At 37.4% G+C, this 17,290-nt stretch overlaps 2 protein-coding genes across 3 annotated transcripts; both read right to left on the bottom strand.

Annotated features, from left to right (window-relative positions):
- Positions 1-1,182: 1,182 nt before the first annotated feature.
- LOC131778102 (sugar transporter SWEET1-like) lies at positions 1,183-7,506 on the bottom strand. The gene is made up of 6 exons (XM_059094486.2): positions 7,317-7,506; positions 6,110-6,187; positions 4,994-5,117; positions 4,251-4,412; positions 3,291-3,410; positions 1,183-2,742 (listed from the first exon to the last, which is right to left on the bottom strand). Exons 1-6 carry the CDS (start codon positions 7,385-7,387, stop codon positions 2,656-2,658), a joined length of 642 nt encoding a protein of 213 aa, XP_058950469.2. The 5' UTR covers positions 7,388-7,506; the 3' UTR covers positions 1,183-2,655.
- A 956-nt stretch (positions 7,507-8,462) lies between these two features.
- Positions 8,463-16,238, bottom strand: LOC131778109 (uncharacterized). Of its 2 annotated transcripts, none has more exons than XM_059094493.2 (10): positions 16,085-16,238; positions 14,320-15,158; positions 13,490-13,694; positions 13,065-13,184; positions 12,586-12,648; positions 12,185-12,493; positions 11,105-11,452; positions 10,756-10,919; positions 10,328-10,427; positions 8,463-10,069 (listed from the first exon to the last, which is right to left on the bottom strand). In XM_059094493.2, the coding sequence occupies exons 1-10, from the start codon at positions 16,128-16,130 to the stop codon at positions 9,750-9,752; spliced, it is 2,514 nt and encodes an 837-aa protein (XP_058950476.2). In that variant the 5' UTR covers positions 16,131-16,238; the 3' UTR covers positions 8,463-9,749. The 2 variants fall into 2 exon arrangements, with proteins under 2 accessions (XP_058950476.2, XP_058950477.2); XM_059094494.2 differs by having other exon boundaries at positions 13,490-13,691.
- Positions 16,239-17,290: the final 1,052 nt, after the last annotated feature.

The raw sequence follows: 17,290 nt of genomic DNA, 5'->3' as shown, positions 1-17,290 counted from the left end.
GAGAGTATATCAATTACACCCAAAAAAGCTGAAAGACGAACTTAGTTTTCTATGGTAAAATTTTCCGCAGCACAGATTAATAACAATATCGACAAAGAAGGCTAACGAGCTTTATACAAAGTAGCGGCTAATGTCGGCACTATTATAAAAGGAGGAAAAATATACTTACTCGAATAGAATTTGAAGGATATCACGAAAAAATAACAAACGCATAAAATTACAAAGCCGAAAAGAACTAGCTACCGGAAGTACAGAAGGCTCAATTGAGGCTTGAAGAAAATGCTACAAGCTAAGACATGAGGATTCTCATGCGTGGGATATTTGTAAAAAATGGAAGATCACAATAACAAGAATAGATTGAGGGCCCTACGGCACTTCACTTAAATCTAAAGGACGAATTGGGTATAAAAACCACCTACTATATTGACAGAAAAGAGCGCTTACTTTCAGAAGCAATAGTTGGATACTTTGTTGGACCAGTTATGCTTTTTCATGGATTCACAAGGATTCCAAATTTTTTTTCCATGTAATGTATAATTTGAAAGCTCACTTTACTTTGTTCACGCGCACAAAGAAATTCGTAAAAGCGCTAGTTCTGTGACAGGGAACTATCTATACATGAATCAAAGCTGATTGTCAGAATAGATCCAGACAGAAACTACGGAGACCAGACAATCTTCACAAGGAATGAACTAAATTACCAAGCGGAGGCTACACGTACATGTGTGATCAAGACAAAATTTCTCATTACAGTATTAATACAATATTAAGCAGAAAAGTGATGAGAATAAAGAAAACTACCTGTTAGAGGTTTATTCGTTTATCAAATACTAAATTCTCCGAACCAACATCATAAGAATTGTAACGCAGACAGTGAGGAGAATTACCAACGAGATCTCGGGAGAAGGGTTGGGAAACCCTCGAACATGAAAGCTACCTTACGAGAACCAGCATGAGCCAAAATTACGACGAAATGGAAAAAGTAGTTATCCCTTTGCGCACGATGAAACAGGAAGACAACTAGGAGACCGATTCCGAGAATACTTTCGCGACGTAGAAAGAATGACAAGGACGCATCCATACCAGTCGCTTGACACCTTAACTTCCCTAATCATTCTGAGCAGCATACTGCAGTTTGCGACCTTTCCCTACATCCAGGTAGTTAAGAAAGCCGCAAAACTCTAGACCAAAATTTGGCTTTTAAATCGGCACTTTTAATCCCTACGGTATCAACAAACACTTTTCATACAACTAATTTATTCTTGTTATTCTTGTTTTTCTTTTTACCATGTTCCCACCAATAGGATAGCTCCATTTTCTACACATAAACACACACAAAACCTACAATTCCTCAATTCGCTAGGACGAAGAGCTAACACTCGAAAATTCAGCTTTGAAACTCTTCACATTGGCCAATTTACGCTATGAACTAAGTTGATATCAAATTACCTTGTTAAACTTACCCAGCGACGAAGCATTACAGTTTCTTAAGAAACATATCCCCTTTACTCCTTGTGTAACAGTCGAATCTGACTCAGAGTAAGAGAGGCTTACCTACATACGATTGTAATTCAAACTAGGCTATGTTTCATTCGTGTTGCTCTTTAGAACATAATTAAGGGATAGTAAATGTTTTAACTATTCTTCCTACTAATGAAAGTCCAACCCATTTCCTTGTATTTATCTTTTAATATCCTTTTACGTTCGTCTAAATTTAAGAGCTTCCCTTTGTTATCATAGCTAAAACTACACCCCCAAACTTTTAATGGTGACGCAAGTATTGTGTTTTGGAATATCTACAATCTATAAAGTACCGTTTCCGAGAAAATTTTTTTTTCTTTTCTTATGATTGGCTTTAAAACTAGTGTAGGAAGATTTATCTTTTAGAAAATGTCATCCGCAAATGAAAATAGTTTGAGTGTTTCGTGCTCGATTTTAAAAGCCTAAATACTACTACCTACATTCTCCATTACCTTTTTACAGCCAAAATGTCGACAGCAGTAATAAATAAATACAGAGAAAAGCGGTCACCGTGTCTGACGCTTCTTTCTAGAGAAAAGCGCCCCGGCAGTAGCAAATCCATCATTCATAACTTCACATGATACATTTTTATACTTTAGTAACAGTACTCGAATGTTAGCTATGAAAGAAGGAACAAAGTTTAATTAATGCCAAGGTCTAATTGAAAAAATCAAAATTCAGTGTGTCAAATGCCTTCTCGAAGTCAATGTTATCAAAATGCTCAGAAAGCAATAACGTTTTGTGTAAACGACAGGGTCACCAATTAGTCTTAGTGCACAGGCGTGCTTTGACCAGACATCATAAATAAAACAGTCGTTCATTCGTAATTTAAGTTTGAGACACTTGGGAAACTGCCAAAAAACCACTGATGATTGTGTATTTTTACCAAAACGAATGGCAGAATACATCGTACTTTATTTTTGTTAATCAACGGAGTTGAAACGCGAAATATCGCGAAATAACACAATGTCATACAGAATTCCCAGCCGCTGACCCTCAGTATCTGTACTCCCTGCTGAAACATCACGCTGTCTTTCACGCTTAAAAAATGACCTATTTTACGTCTACACTTGAAAGACAACAATTGACGACTTCAGGCAACAGTTTCACAAACATAAATAAATTATTACAAAGTCACTGCTGTCTAGGAGGTTTGGAAGGATAAATACAGAACAAACTCAGTTGAATGAGACCCAATATTACTCCACTTGCATTTGGGACCTGCCAACCAAGAAGAAAAAATAAAAATAATTAAACAAATTTATAATGTACACTTGTGAACCAGCTTGAAGGCCTGTTAAGTCAGGCAGAAAACAATGAGCTGCATCAAAAACTTTTGTACAATATTGTCTTCACCCTTCATCTTCTCTGTCACCATGCCAAACTTTGTTATTTCAATTTAAAAGCTGATTAACATGAAGTGCTATATTGTGGAAACCTGATTATTTAAATACTGGGAGAGGGAAGGGTGGTGGTGAGGTTCACACATGAAAGACCCCTGGGTAACCCATCCAGGGGGATTTACAGCAAATAATCCAGTGGTCACATGGTGCTTTTTTTTAGCATAATAACAACACTAATTACAATAAATGGATCAATGTCAGTATCTGAGCAACTGCACACCTACCCCTCCCCTAACCAAACCACAGTCAACCAATATCACATTAGGGTTAATGTTGGGTTAGGGGAGGGGCAGGTGTACAGTTGTTCAGATACTGATGTCAATCCCAATAACTCATACAAATATAAAATTAAGACTTCATTTGCACCTTAATGTTGATGTCGTCCACAGCAATCCCATAACAGAGCCAAAGAAAAGACACCAGAACCATCATAAATGAGAATATAAATTGCATGGACTCTGTACTTTTGGTCCTTACAACTTTAGCCTGCAGGAGAAATGGGATAACCATTGCAGTGAATATATTAAATAGTATTTATTCTAATTTCGTTTTAATTTTCTTTTTTTCAAAGAATTTTGCAATCAAGATTTCTTTTTCTAAAACATTTGATTTCTCCAAATGCACAGCATGGGGGACAAGCTGCATCACTTGAATATTATCATTTCATAGTTTAATTCAAATATAAAACAATACTTTCATACAAATCATACATGTGTCACCAGCTGTTCATGAAACAGCATCCTTAGCGTTTACATTTTCTTCTGCTGTAATTTGAGTTTGAATGGAAAAACTATGTCCAAAGAAATCCGCAAAAGGAGAAAGCAGTGATCAGTATAAAAGAGAGATGATGGTAATGAAAAAGTTTAAGACAACATGGGCTACAGTCACAGACACAAATATGGCAAACACATGGCAAAAGCATGTACTAGAAAGTCATGAAAGCATGAGTCAGTGAAATTTGATTTGAATGAGTTGTAAGACATTCATAAATAATTTTCCTGATAATTTTAAAGAATATTTTGACCCCCAACCATTTACCCTTGATAAAAAGGTAGTCCTAATACCTAATATAGGTAGTCATGTAGTCCCAATTGGCCCATGGCAGGGAAAATCAAATACCAAAACTGCTTATTCTTATTACAAAATTTTGTACATTTTGGTGCTTGCTGTTTATTTAATGTAATGTGACTTCATATTATAAGACATTTTGATCAGCTTGAAAGCTGAACTTGTTCCAGCAGACTTCTACAAATAACATCTCATGGTTACTGGGAACTCTGGCTGAGACACATATAAAAACATGATAATCAAGTACATTTTGCTTACCACTGCTGCTAATGGTGAGGCTTGCATTGTAACAGTAAAGATGATGCATGCAAATCCAAGATGTGCAACCCGCTGGGTTTCCTCTGTAATATATTGCATTACGTAAAAGTATAATGCCAGTGATACAAGTGCAGCATATATAATGATCTTCAGTTCTTTTCCCTTAGGAAGAAGAGAACTCCATAAGATTTGGTATACTGAGTGATGAACAGTTTACAGTACCCTCTTTCCTTAACAAATTTTTTGGTCTGCAGCAAGGGTCCATCTATAAAATGGTAAACCCAAAATAATTCGTTTAAAGTATTACTTAATGTAAATTTATCCTGCTTTTTAAGTGCCATTTTATCATTTGATACTAGGGCATTGGAACATTCAAGCAAAATTAATGCTACTTAATACTACACTTTAGAACAGGGCAAAAAAAACCAACAGAAAACAGAACAATTAAAAGACCACACTAAAAGATCCCAACTTCTGTTTTTACATTTAAATGGTTTAACATATCATACAAGCAAATAGTTAACTCATTGCTCATATTTTTCCTTGTCCTTATGCAGGTTGGAAAATACAATGCAACTCAAAAAATATCAGCACATATTATAGTTTGTATCTATCTAATTGATTAGGATTAAGACAGTCAAACAAATAAAAAAACAAGCAAATGATCTATGAAGAAGAAATACAAACTCTACTTGAGACCTCACTTAGATTGGTGTGTGTGGATTTATTATCAATGACCTTACCTTCTGTTTACAGTAGTAAAGGAAACACAAAATGTAAAGTACTTGTAACATCATTCCACTTAAATTGACTGGAATTAGTGCAGAATCATTTTTAAGAATACCATAGCTTGCCCACATCATACAGCTGTACACAAAGGAAATGGCAATACATCTTGGCTAAGCAAACATTTTACAATACATTGTAAAATTAACCCTTTAACTCCCGTGAATGACCAAGACAGAATTTCTCCTTACTATATCTCTACAGTATCATGCAGACAAGTGATGAGAATAGAGAAAAATATCAATTATGAGATTACTAATTGATCCAATGCCAAATTCTCCGAACTAACACAATGAGAATCATTTAGCAAATGGTAAGGAGAATTAATAATGAGATCTTGGGAGTTAAAAGGTTAAATAATGTACATTCTACTGTTTCCAGAATGAACTAAATTGTTGACAATATCTTTGCAACTGAGCTACGGAAATTTTCCACTCTCCATTAAGTTCCAAGGATGAAACTTTGAAAGGCTGCCTCTACTTCACACAGGGCGTGAAATTGTGCCTAATACAGGTGCCAATGCAACTAAATTTTTCACTTTGGCGACCAAATCATCATGACCTTACCTAGAGATATAGTGAATTAAAAAGATTTGCAAAGATAAATCCACAGCAAATTTCCACATTAGGTTTGTTTCCAAAACGCAGCACATGCATCTCGATCGATAACTAGACGCCATCTTGGATTTAGGTGAGCTTGAACATTGCATATCATCCATCCTAGTGTCCACTTTGTAGCAGGTTAAAGATCTTTTCCTAACTTAATTTCTAGAACGATGACAGCATAAAAAAAAGCTTTTGTTTGTCTTTGAAAATGGCGACCACCTTTTTTGAATTGGCTACCACTTTGAAGAATTTAGGAGCCAAGTGACTATCAGAAAAAAATTAATTTCACGCCCTGTTTACAACAAACACACTTAAATCTTATCTTTGGTAACAAGCTGACTGAAATTTCTGATGAACAAGGGAGGCAAAATTTATGCCACAAGGTCTACTTATCTGGACAGGCTTTTAAGCAAAACCAGCATATCGAGTAAATTGCTCATTACTGACCACAAAGCAGAAATTACTTACTTAAGAAATGTTGTGACAAATGGCAGGAGAGGCACATTATCAGTGCTTCCATTCTGGACCATTTTCTGACATGTCAACCTGTCCAAAAGGCCAAAATGACATGAATTACTGCTGTAAACTTTTTATTTCTGTATTAAAGGCTGGTAAAAATAAAACTTTATTATACAGTTAAAACTACAAACATGATTTAAAAACATGTATTGAAGTTGTATTGTAGCATTAGTTTAATGCTATGTTCTCAACCAAGATAGATTGGTGTTATCAAATGAGTTGACGAAGGGCTTGGGAGATTCTTCTCAGTGGCTAATTCACATTATCAACACAGTTGTTGAAACCAAATTTTCCCATAATACCCCCTATAGTTTCTCCAGAAACTAACTTAAGTTTATCCCTTCACTGATGTTCTCACTAGGCTGGCCCACTACATATTTATAAAGTAATCACATATATCAAATTATGCAAATGATTGCCACCCAATCAATTGAATATCAGGACAAGAAAATTGTTCTCTCAGCAACAGTGCCATTAAAAAATCAATTACCCAATCAAAGAACTAAAAATACAAGCCCCCCCCCAAGCAACAACTAGAGTCTCATGTCAGGAAAAGTTTCATCTTGAAGTGTACAATCAGATATGAAAAGTTTGTGGAACATAAAGAAACATAAAGTTGACAAGAAATGGAAATCCTTGCCTCATATACCAATAATAAAACTCATTGAATCACAAAAGCACCTTTTGTGTTTTTCCTATTGTTATAACAGAGTTCCCCCACAAACTCGTACGCTCACAAAGATTTACTTTTGCTGGCAATTAGTGATTAGAAGTTATCGAGCTACGTGTTCTGAACCCTTTCTATTCACTTCAGTGTATGCGTGTGCTCACATTTCGGGAAGATTTCCATATAACATCATACTTTTCCAAGACAAAACCATTGTCTTTTAAGGAATATATTACTTTGCCTGTGTTTTCTTTCATCCATGAGCTGTATGCATACCGTAAATGTTAACGTATTGGGGTCATACGGAAATCTTGTCTCTTATTTGAACAAAATCGTTGCACCACCATAGATAATTTTAATCTCAGTTAGGTAAAATTTATGTAGTTCTACAGACGTATTGTTTCCCATCCCTTTAGCTTGGGAAAAGAAAGTTCATGAGGAATATTACTATAAGAAGTTTAAGGGCAGAATCGCACATAATTTACTCACACGCCTGAGATGAAAAATCCAACTGTTGCGATAGTGGCCGTCCACGACAGGAACGAAATCACTGATGACATTTCGATGTAACAGATTCTTTAGGAAGAGGGGATATATCTTGCAAATGTACACTTTTTCGCAAATAAATAGTATAAAGTGCTCGACATCAGTTCGTACTGTTTCCTATTAAGAACAAAGCGCAAATACACGCCCGCAAAATTTGTGCACTGCGGTTCAATTGACTCCTTTGTAGAATACGTGTGTAACTACGCCAAGTGAAACTATCAGAACAAAAACTCTGTTCAAACCTCGTTATTTTCACCAATTTTCGCCGATTCGATCGTGTTGCTCTTCTTCTTGAGTAAGCGAATGTTAGAAAATAATAGTGGTAGAAGGGAGAAGAGGAAATAAAGGCGTTTTGATCTCTCCAAAGCTTTGTTCGCGATTGTAATTAATTCATAATCCAATCTATTTATCGAAAAGTCATAACATCCTTACGATTACCCCGCAGAGCAGACCTCATTTGTGCTTTTTAAATCAATTTTCCGTTCTCTTCCTTTAACGCATGAAGCGTCTCTCGCACTCGCCTCACGCTTACCTGCTCGCCTGAAAAACGCTAACACGCCACATCTGCCAGATCTTGTAGGCTACCTTACAATAAACATGATCAAGTAGAGAAGTATAGGTTACTAGCGGGGCAAGAAAAATATCAAATGGGAACCAAATTATCCGAATTATAGCAGGCAAAAAGAAATAAATTAATACAGGTTCCTTAGTAATCATTGAAATTTGAAACTTTTAACCCCCAAGAATAACCGAGCTTCTAATTTCTCCTCACAATATCACTGCCGAGTCTCAGATCACGAGATAAAAGAAAAATTAATGAACGCCTACTAAAGAAACTTGCGATTGCATGTTAAACAAATTCTCCTGATTTGCACCATCGGAAATGTATAAAGAACAGTAAGGAGAATGTAAATATTGATGTTAGGAAATAAAGGGTTAAACAGAAGGGAAAATGAACACCTTTCAGGGAAGAAAACAGTAAGTCAAAAGATATCCCTTTTTTTCTGAGTCGTCTCAGGCTCTGTGAAGCGGAAAGTAACAGTCGATCACTTTTTCATTTTTTTTTTTTTTTAATTTCAGCTACAATAATCGTTGTTTATGGTTAGGATTAGTGACAATTCACCTACAGAAGTTACGAATAAGCAGGTGATGTAGTTAAAATAACCTCACCCTTCTCATTGGCAATACTGACATTTTCCGAGCTCAATAAGAAATATAAGTTGCGTTCATTTTAATTTACAAGAATAGAAACTTTGTAATGAAGAAAGTTGACTCTATAAAACTGCTCACATTTCAATATATGGGAAATCTACCTAACTACCTCGGAAAAATAATAAAAACGAACAAAAACAATTGCTTCAAATATACAAGGAAGAAATTTCCTAAACAACGTGATCAAAGAACCGCACCTCCGATAGGCAAATTCGTTATTATTGCGCAATTTTAGTGGTCATTGCGTCTTACTACAGCTGTTATGTCAGCCACAGTCAGCAATTCAACTCTTTATGGTAACCTGTTGTATTTGTATGTTATTTGAATCTTTATACTAGAAAGTATCAAAAAACCAACATTCAAAAAGGCCGCCTTGGGAATGTTTACTTCTACATCCCATTTATCTAAGTCGCTGGAAATTGTTGCTTTGTTTGAAACACTGGATTTTTTATCTTGTAAACTGTGTTAGCCAAACCGGCGATATTATAATCAGAAAAGAGGTCTCTTGAACCCGTAATGCTCAAAACCTTTTCCGATAAAGAGGCTACAGTCCAGTCTCCCTAAATAAAGTTGTTATAACTGTTTCAAGTTAAATATAACATCGACTTTAAATGAAGCCTTCAAAAAGTCCTAATCTCCTAACAAAAGCAAGCGAAAAATTTATGAAATCAGAGGACTCTAAAACAAGTTCAACTTTACTAATCAGTTTTCAACTGACTGTCCAAAAACTAAAACCATAGTAATCGCAACGGATAATCTTAACAAGGGTTTGCATCATAAATAGCCAGTGAAAACTCAAGTAAAGAGAGGCAAAAAAGCAAAAGATCGGGAAAACGCGAGCGACAAAGTCGCAACTGAATTTTGTTTAACGTCTGATTTTTTTTGAGCATGGCGCGAGTTTCCTATGCCAATCACTAAAGCGAAGTAAATCAAAACCAAAGTTATCCGGCTTACTTTCGAAATTCAATCGAAAATTACCCTTCCACTTCAACCCCAAATTCAAGACCTCACGTTATCTCAACTTTCACAGACTACACATGATTTTAAAATTACTCAGATCACGTGCGTTGGGCGTGAGAACAAAAAACAATTGTCATTAGCAGAGGGGAAGAGAAATTTTGGCTCGAAATTCGTTCACGAAACTAAAAGAAATGTCTCAACTCTTCAAAAGTTCGCGACTAGACAACAAGCGCTGAAGGATAGCGAAAGAAGGACAATCCACTGGATGATTAAAATTCTGCTTCCATTACATGAACACTTGATAATAGATCTATCATTGTCAGTGCCGTTTCTCCTCGTTTTTCTCATAACTTTCCACACTCCCCAACTGAATGTAAACACTTCTGAGCAGTTGCCGGACGATGCCAGGTACGGAGGTCCACAAACCGGTTTGGCATGTTCCGGTGTGTACATGCTACTGTCATGGCGCCCGCCATACGCACAGCGGTCGAAGTTCAGAAAATAGATTGGTGGCCCTGCGAGATCTAAGAGCAACACAAAAGAAATCACCTTGGGTACTGCACATCGCTGGTTGCATTTATGTTATGTATCATCAAAATATCAAGAAACAAATATCAATATTTTTTGTGAATCGATTTTAAGGAACGTATGATGACATTTCTCACATTCTGGAGACCTCTAGTAAGAAATTCAAATCAAACATAAAACTGTCCACTCGAAGGCTTTTATTCTCAACCCCCTTTCCCACGACAATAAACCATTATTTCGTAATACAAACTTACTTATAATATTCGAATTAAGTTTCTCGGGCTTTCTCTCGCCATATGGTATTTTCGTCTTGAGGTTATCAAGGTCAAAAGGTATGTAAACGTCTTGAATTTTCTATGGACAAAAGGAGAAGATACGCAATTATTCCAGGTGACCCAGGATAAGTGTAAAATTTTTTATTTCAGATCTGAAAGTTTACAAGAAAATCCAGTGTAATCGTTTAGTCTAAGTCAATTCTAAAGATTCTCAATCTTAGTATGTACTAAAGCTATCACGTACGTAACGGTGTGACTGGCACAACAATTAAGAGATACGGAAAGAGCTGGGTCAAGTTTTGAAACTTCCTTCAAAAATTCCCTTTTATCGATTGCCTCTTTCGACCCTCAATCATCAATAATATTTCTCCATCTAGCTGGAAGATATATCAAAATAATTAACGTACCACATAGGCATCTTCATAAGTACACTCCAGGTTTGGTTGCTTACGATCAGACCCAGTCTGACACAGGAAGTAGCGGAAGCGAGTTCCCGGAGTGAGTACTTCGTATAATAAAAATCCCAGGAGTCCAAGGAAAGTGATGAAGCCAGCGATGAAAAAGAACAACCCTGAAAAAGCATAACGAAATTTTCATAGATTTTCTTGTGCCCTAAACCTTGTTTGAGATTAGAAAGAGAAACTTCTTGAACAAAAATTTCTTTGAAATCTAGAATAATCTGACATTTTCGAACAAGGCGTTTGTTAATGTTTGTTTGTGAATGATGCTTTGGACTAAAAATAAAACAATACTTACGTCGGCAGTTTCTCTTGTTAGACTTTCCAATGGCCGCTTTGATGTCCATGTCAACATTTTCCATGATGTTCTCTACCTCGCTGGACAGCTGCTGACTGTTGATTCCCAGCACAATACACACAAAACACTTGACTAGGTTTGCTTCATCGTGGTAGCGGGGCTTGCATGGCTCCATAGCCATGCCCAGAAGGGTGTGATCCCTAAAGATGTGAGCCCCCAGGGGCAAATGGGACTCAGCGATCCCCGTTCCTGGGTTGTCTGTGGAAGCATAGATGCGTTCACCCGTTTGCGCAGACCCAACAATCAGTACCTTCACCATTCCAATGACACAAATAATATCTGTTTCTCCTGCAAGTAAATGGAAGTTTATCGATTTCGTAAAGCAAAAATAGGCTCAGGAGTCATTCAAGCATCAAATGAAATGCAAATGCTTTCTGGTGGAGAAAAACTGTTAATGGTAATGACAAAGAATGTAAATAGACTTCTTATAGCTTAAACGTCGGAAGGCGATATGGCGGTATTGGCTTCACTGTTGCAAATGTTTGGAGCACAAGGTTTGTTGAATGTGATTTTTCCACATCAGCTCTCTATCCCACCACTTAATTTGGACTCTGAATGTTTGTACGAATGCTTTAGGTCTTATTTTGCTGAATGTCTCTTTTCAGAACTGTCATTTCAGGTATTAGTCTCTGGCTTTAAAAATACCACGCGCCCAAAGAAATGCTCATTACTCATCGCCTCGGGGGTCGGATGATTTTCTTCGTGTCATGATACGATTTACCTGTTCCCCTCATAAGGCTCTGTTATACTGTGATGATCCCCACCCCGCCCCCTCCCCCCGTCATTGGCAATTAATTGGCAGTTAATTTTCTACAGCCTCCCCCTCATTCTTTGTTGACGACAACTGATCGCCCGGTTTGCCCCCCGTTCCCCCTGATAACCATGCCCCCTCCCAAAGAAAAGAAAATCCTTCGATCCCCCTCCCCCCTCCTCCGGCAAAATATTGACTGGTTTCTAAGTGAAAGCATATTCCTCAATCAACTTCTGAAGTAATATCCGATCATGAATTAAAGTACTAACCTATTTCTTTTTCCGACGGAGCATGTGCTTCTACGTATGCTGACCTGCTGATCACCCCGGCCATTACCGCTCGCATCGCATTCTCACTGCTCAGCGGTTCAATCTGAGCCATTCCCTCATCGTTGGGGAAAAAACCCACCACTACTCCTTCGTCTAGGGTCTGGTACAAGCTCGGTTTGGTTAGTCGCAAATGGTACGCGATATCACCTCTTCGTGTTTGCAACAGAAAGGTGACTGTCAGGTTGTCAATGTTTGCTTGTTGGGCTTTCAAATGATTCACCACAAGATCATCCACATGGTTGGTTTCACCTTGATAAAGAAGAGGATATCGATGTTAGCAGTTTTTATCCCTAACTACCCTTGGGTGTCATTTGATCATAAAAAAAAATTATAAAAATTACCTTCCGAACTTGAAGGAGAGTTCCTGGAGGCCGCAGAACTCAGCGATAATGGAGACGTTACGTCTAAGACGAAAAGAAACACAAATCAATTTGAGGCTTGGATAACTTATGAAATTTACATATGATAAAGCATGCGGCGTTTTACCTTTATACCCAAGAAAAAGTCTCTTAAATAAGCTACGTGACTATGTTGAATGTTCACAAAGACTGCTTCTATGTTTTTTTTTACCCTGGTGGTCACAAGTTAGATTTGATCATAGATGTCTGAAAATGGGTGTGGCTTTTAACATTCCGGAACAGAGTTTGAAATGCCTCTTCTTTTCTAGAAGACGCTACTTTTTGATCGTTTTTAGGTCTAAATTATAGCGAGGAAAGAAATTTTTTTTGAGTCTCAAAAGGCCTGGCACACCCCCCCCCCCTTCATTCCTCTACAATTTATAAGAGTCTCCCCCTGGAGGCCCTTATAACGTAATGCTAACCTGTTGAATCTGCCTCATTTCGCAAAGGGATGTATTTTGCAGATTGTTTTCCTCGGTTCCATCGTGATGAGCTGGTTGGACAAGTGCTTGGCCTCATGCGTTTGGAATGAGGATCAGGTTCTGTGAGGTAATGAATGTTGTAGTTGATTAACAAAGGAGCTCTGGGGAAACGGTGCCTCGAATATATTTGACATCGAATATTCCAGGTTACCGAGGTGCTTTTGAATGATACGATGCTAACGTGATGAATCTTCATAAAAGTAGCGATATGAATGGATCAGTCCTGCCGCAACTTTTGGACGCGTCAATAGCTAGAAAATGTATTATATATTATATGATACAGAAACCCACTGGGTCTCCTTTCCCATTATTAAAAAAATTCTTCTATGAGAACTGAGGTCGCACATGATTCATAATTGACATACCTGGCAGCTCATCATTCAATCTCTTAGTCTTTATCAAGAAAGGCTTGGACTTGATTTTTTCACTGGCTTCGCTGTCACCAAAGACAACTTGGACCAACAGTTCAAACAGGTTCCTCTCCTGTGTGTGAACTTTTGCTAATTTGTAGACTGGTCTTTCAGAACCCTCCATCTTGTAAACTGAGTCCAGATCTACCTGATGTTCCTCCTGAAAATCACGGGATGATGGGACAAATAACATACACTTCGTTTAAGTTGTTGATAAAATAAAACAGGTAACTGGATCGAAGAGAAGAAACTCGGATAGATTAGTGTTTCTAACACGTTATTATGGTATTCTTTAAACAGCACAATTATCTAAGCATTGATTCTCCGAATACTTCTTGGAATAAGGTTTTCTTGATTTTTGAACACTCTGTCATTATAATCACCTTCATCATCGCCATTCACGTGGATTTCTAGGTGCATTTCTCACTCTTTGCATCTGATTTACTGACATTCAACTCACGCAGAATGTTAGAACACTTTAAAAGTTTGCAAACCTCAAGACATGGGCAAAGCGTGCCTAACAAACTTTTCTAGTGTTCATCAAAGATCCCAGTTAATTCGAAGGAAGGCTGACCGATACTGTTTCTACAGGTAAATTTGGGTTTACCCCACCATGGGGCTTTGACCAATCAGAGTGTGCGTAGTATCTCAGATATTTCATGATAAACAGTGACTGTAGGATATTGACTTTGATGTTGAGCGACACAAATGCTGATAAAAGCTCGGTCAATTAGTTTTTTTCGATAAAATGACGAAAAGCAAAAAATCTACACAGTTTCACTTACATATATATGACCGCTTTCCTTAACTTTCCTCAGAAAGTCAGTTTCAATCTCAACCATACCATTAGCATCCTTTTCTAACTTTGCAGCATTTTCCTCTCTTCTTACCCAGGCCTTCACCTTTTTAATCGGACGCTCACATCGTACTAGAAACTTCACCTTTCCATTAATGATTCTCTGGCGTGCTTTCTTGTCTTTACGGCTCTGTTGCTTCTCAAATACACGATCTTCCAGATCACAAAACTTTACTTCCACTTCTGGACGCAAATATTGATCGATATCGATCTTGGAGCCGGAATTAAACGGCGTGATTCCAGCCAAGTCACTCGACACATCTTGTCGAGGATACCTTCTAATTTGATCACTTTGTGCAAAGCCAAAGGGAGAAGTTCCACCACCGTCACTAGTCAGAAAATTCGGCGAGGATATTATTTGGCCAGCGTTTTGACTATAAAGAAACGGAGGCCTGTCCTGTTGGCTGCCCGTCCCGAAGATTCTCGGGACACTCGATGTCATAGCGGAACCACCCGAAGTGTTTCCGGCGATACTCAACGCTGAAGATAACGACCGTAAATCCGTACTACCAGAGCTTTCAAAGAAGCCGGAAGAATAATCAAGGGTAGGTGAATGACAAGGAAACTCTTGCCCCTGTGTTATTTCATCGAGGATACTGTTCACTGGAACTGGAGATATGCTGAGTGGCACGTTCTGTCCAGTACCTTCAGTATGGATGTTTTCAGCTAAGTCTCGCAGAAAGTTGGTTTGTTGCTGAACAGAAACCTCATCATTATTCCCCAAGAATGAGTCACCCTGACGATGCATTGAGCCGAAAAATTGAGGTTCTGTAAACAAATATACGATAACGTTTGGAAGGTTTAAAGACAAGCCATTACTTCAATTGAGTGAAAAATCAAGTACTTGAGCGATTTTAAATTAAGCTTTAATTTTTAACTGATGTAAGCTGTCTTTCAGTTGTTCATTCTTCTCAAAACGAATGTAACGAATATTATCATCTAACTGCTGAAGGAGTAATTCTAAATAATGAACCAGTTTGAATACAGATTGCTGACACGACAAATATGGTCAATAATGAATTCAAAGTCATGTTCTAATTTTTTGTGTGCTACAACTGAAGGCTGAAATATTATTAAAGGAAGTGAAAAGGTCTTACAGGAAATGCTTCCCAAATTTTCTACTTTGAAAGGTGAATATTTGATTTGAGGTTCCGAAACTCCCTAAGCAGGTGTCTTCAAGTCATAATTCTAACTTAGCGTGTCTTATTACAATCAAAAGCAGGAAAAGTCGACAAGTCCCTTTCCTAGAAAAGAATCAGCTTTACTCTCATTAAAAAGTGGTTGTTAAGTATTTAGATTTGCCCTTAAATAGAAGTGAGCCCAAATAACGAGTGTAAAGCTCTGTCGAATTAATGATCATTTATCTCGTGTGGTTCGTAACTACAGCGTCTCATCTCTAGTCAAAAATTTTGTTCTCTTTATTTGCCAAGGCGTTAAAAGGTCAAACTAAGTGTAATTCACGAACCAAAAACCTCTATTTTGATGATTTGCCATCACTGGATACTGATCTAGAGGTAACAGTAGGCTAGTTCACTGATGAAAAAGGAAATAACATCGATACTACTACAATTTCCGTTGTATCGGCTTGAAAAAAGTTCTCATTTAAAAAGCAACATCGCTAAAGCTAGACAAATTGATTTTTTTTAAACTTAACTAAAGATAAAATTGGAATGTGTCAGTTATTAACCCCTTACCGTTGTTTGGATGGTGAGGGAGCAGTCTTTCTCGTAGCGAACTCATAGTCTCTGAAATTAATCTCCCGTTTCAGGCCATTAACCAAGTCTCCACCAGCTTTCCCTTGTTTATGTTGTTTTGTTTTCGCAGCGCAAAGACGAATTTGCTTACCCACGAAACTTTCGTAAAGTTGGTACGAGCCATAGACAAATAAATAAAAATGTTTGGCACTGATTGGTTTAGTGCAAAGCCAAGTATGAGACGGAAACAGCACAATCAGCGACGTCAATGGTTCATTTAGCTATTGTCTTAATCAAGTCTTAAACCCTTCTCAAATGCACTTTTAGTTTCATTTTATACGGCTTTAGTATAAATATCGCTATTTTTTAAATTTTTTTTTCAGTTATTGTCTAATCACCCTCTTTCAATGCAAAATTCAAACATACCCTTCACTAAAATCATTACTAGACAGAGCTGTTCTTAAAAAGGAGAACAAAAGTATTGCCCTAAAAACCAAGAGATGCGCCGCAGGTTTTTATTCATTTGGCCACAACTTACGCGTTTAATATCGTTGAATAATAAAGATAAATTAATATTTTCTATTGGTATTCTAACCATAATCTCTTCGCTAAAAGCTTTTTTCAGTTTCTCTATGACAACAGTAATTCGTCTTAGGTAAAATGGAAACAGTGTACGAATTTGGATACTTTTGTGTCTCCGAGAGAGGGAAGCGCTCCCCAATAAAAACTTTGTAGGCATGTTTCGCCCTGTAGGCGTGAATATGGAGCCGGTTTGATACGAAAACGATCAAGATTTAGATTAGATATGAGCACACAGTGTATGGACGTAACGTTCTTTTCAATTTAATTTTAGCGTATGTTATAAAGTAATGGAAGGAACCAAAGTTTAAGAAATTTTGACTATGTTTTCTGGCGAGTTTGATCAGTCCTTGCCTTTAGCACTGTTACGAAAGGACATCCGTAACAAAACAAAGTAAATGTTACCAGGCTTGAAGATGGCAATGAATTTAAAAAAAAGCTTCGTTTGAAAACAGGTGGAGGATCAAGGATTTTGAGAATCTGGTGACGTACCCCTGCCTACTAAAATTTTTAAATCCACCCCCTCCCTCCCCCCACTCCCAAGGACGTTTGATGATGGTTCACATAGACTTTTTTAAAGTACAAATCGAGGTGGCCTTTGCTTCTATTGTAATAGCTCGCGAGAGC

Source organism: Pocillopora verrucosa, chromosome 4 (assembly GCF_036669915.1).
Source record: "Pocillopora verrucosa isolate sample1 chromosome 4, ASM3666991v2, whole genome shotgun sequence".
Lineage (NCBI taxonomy): Eukaryota > Metazoa > Cnidaria > Anthozoa > Scleractinia > Pocilloporidae > Pocillopora > Pocillopora verrucosa.
Note: the sequence above shows the minus strand (reverse complement) of the source record. Positions and strands in the feature narration are given on the sequence as shown.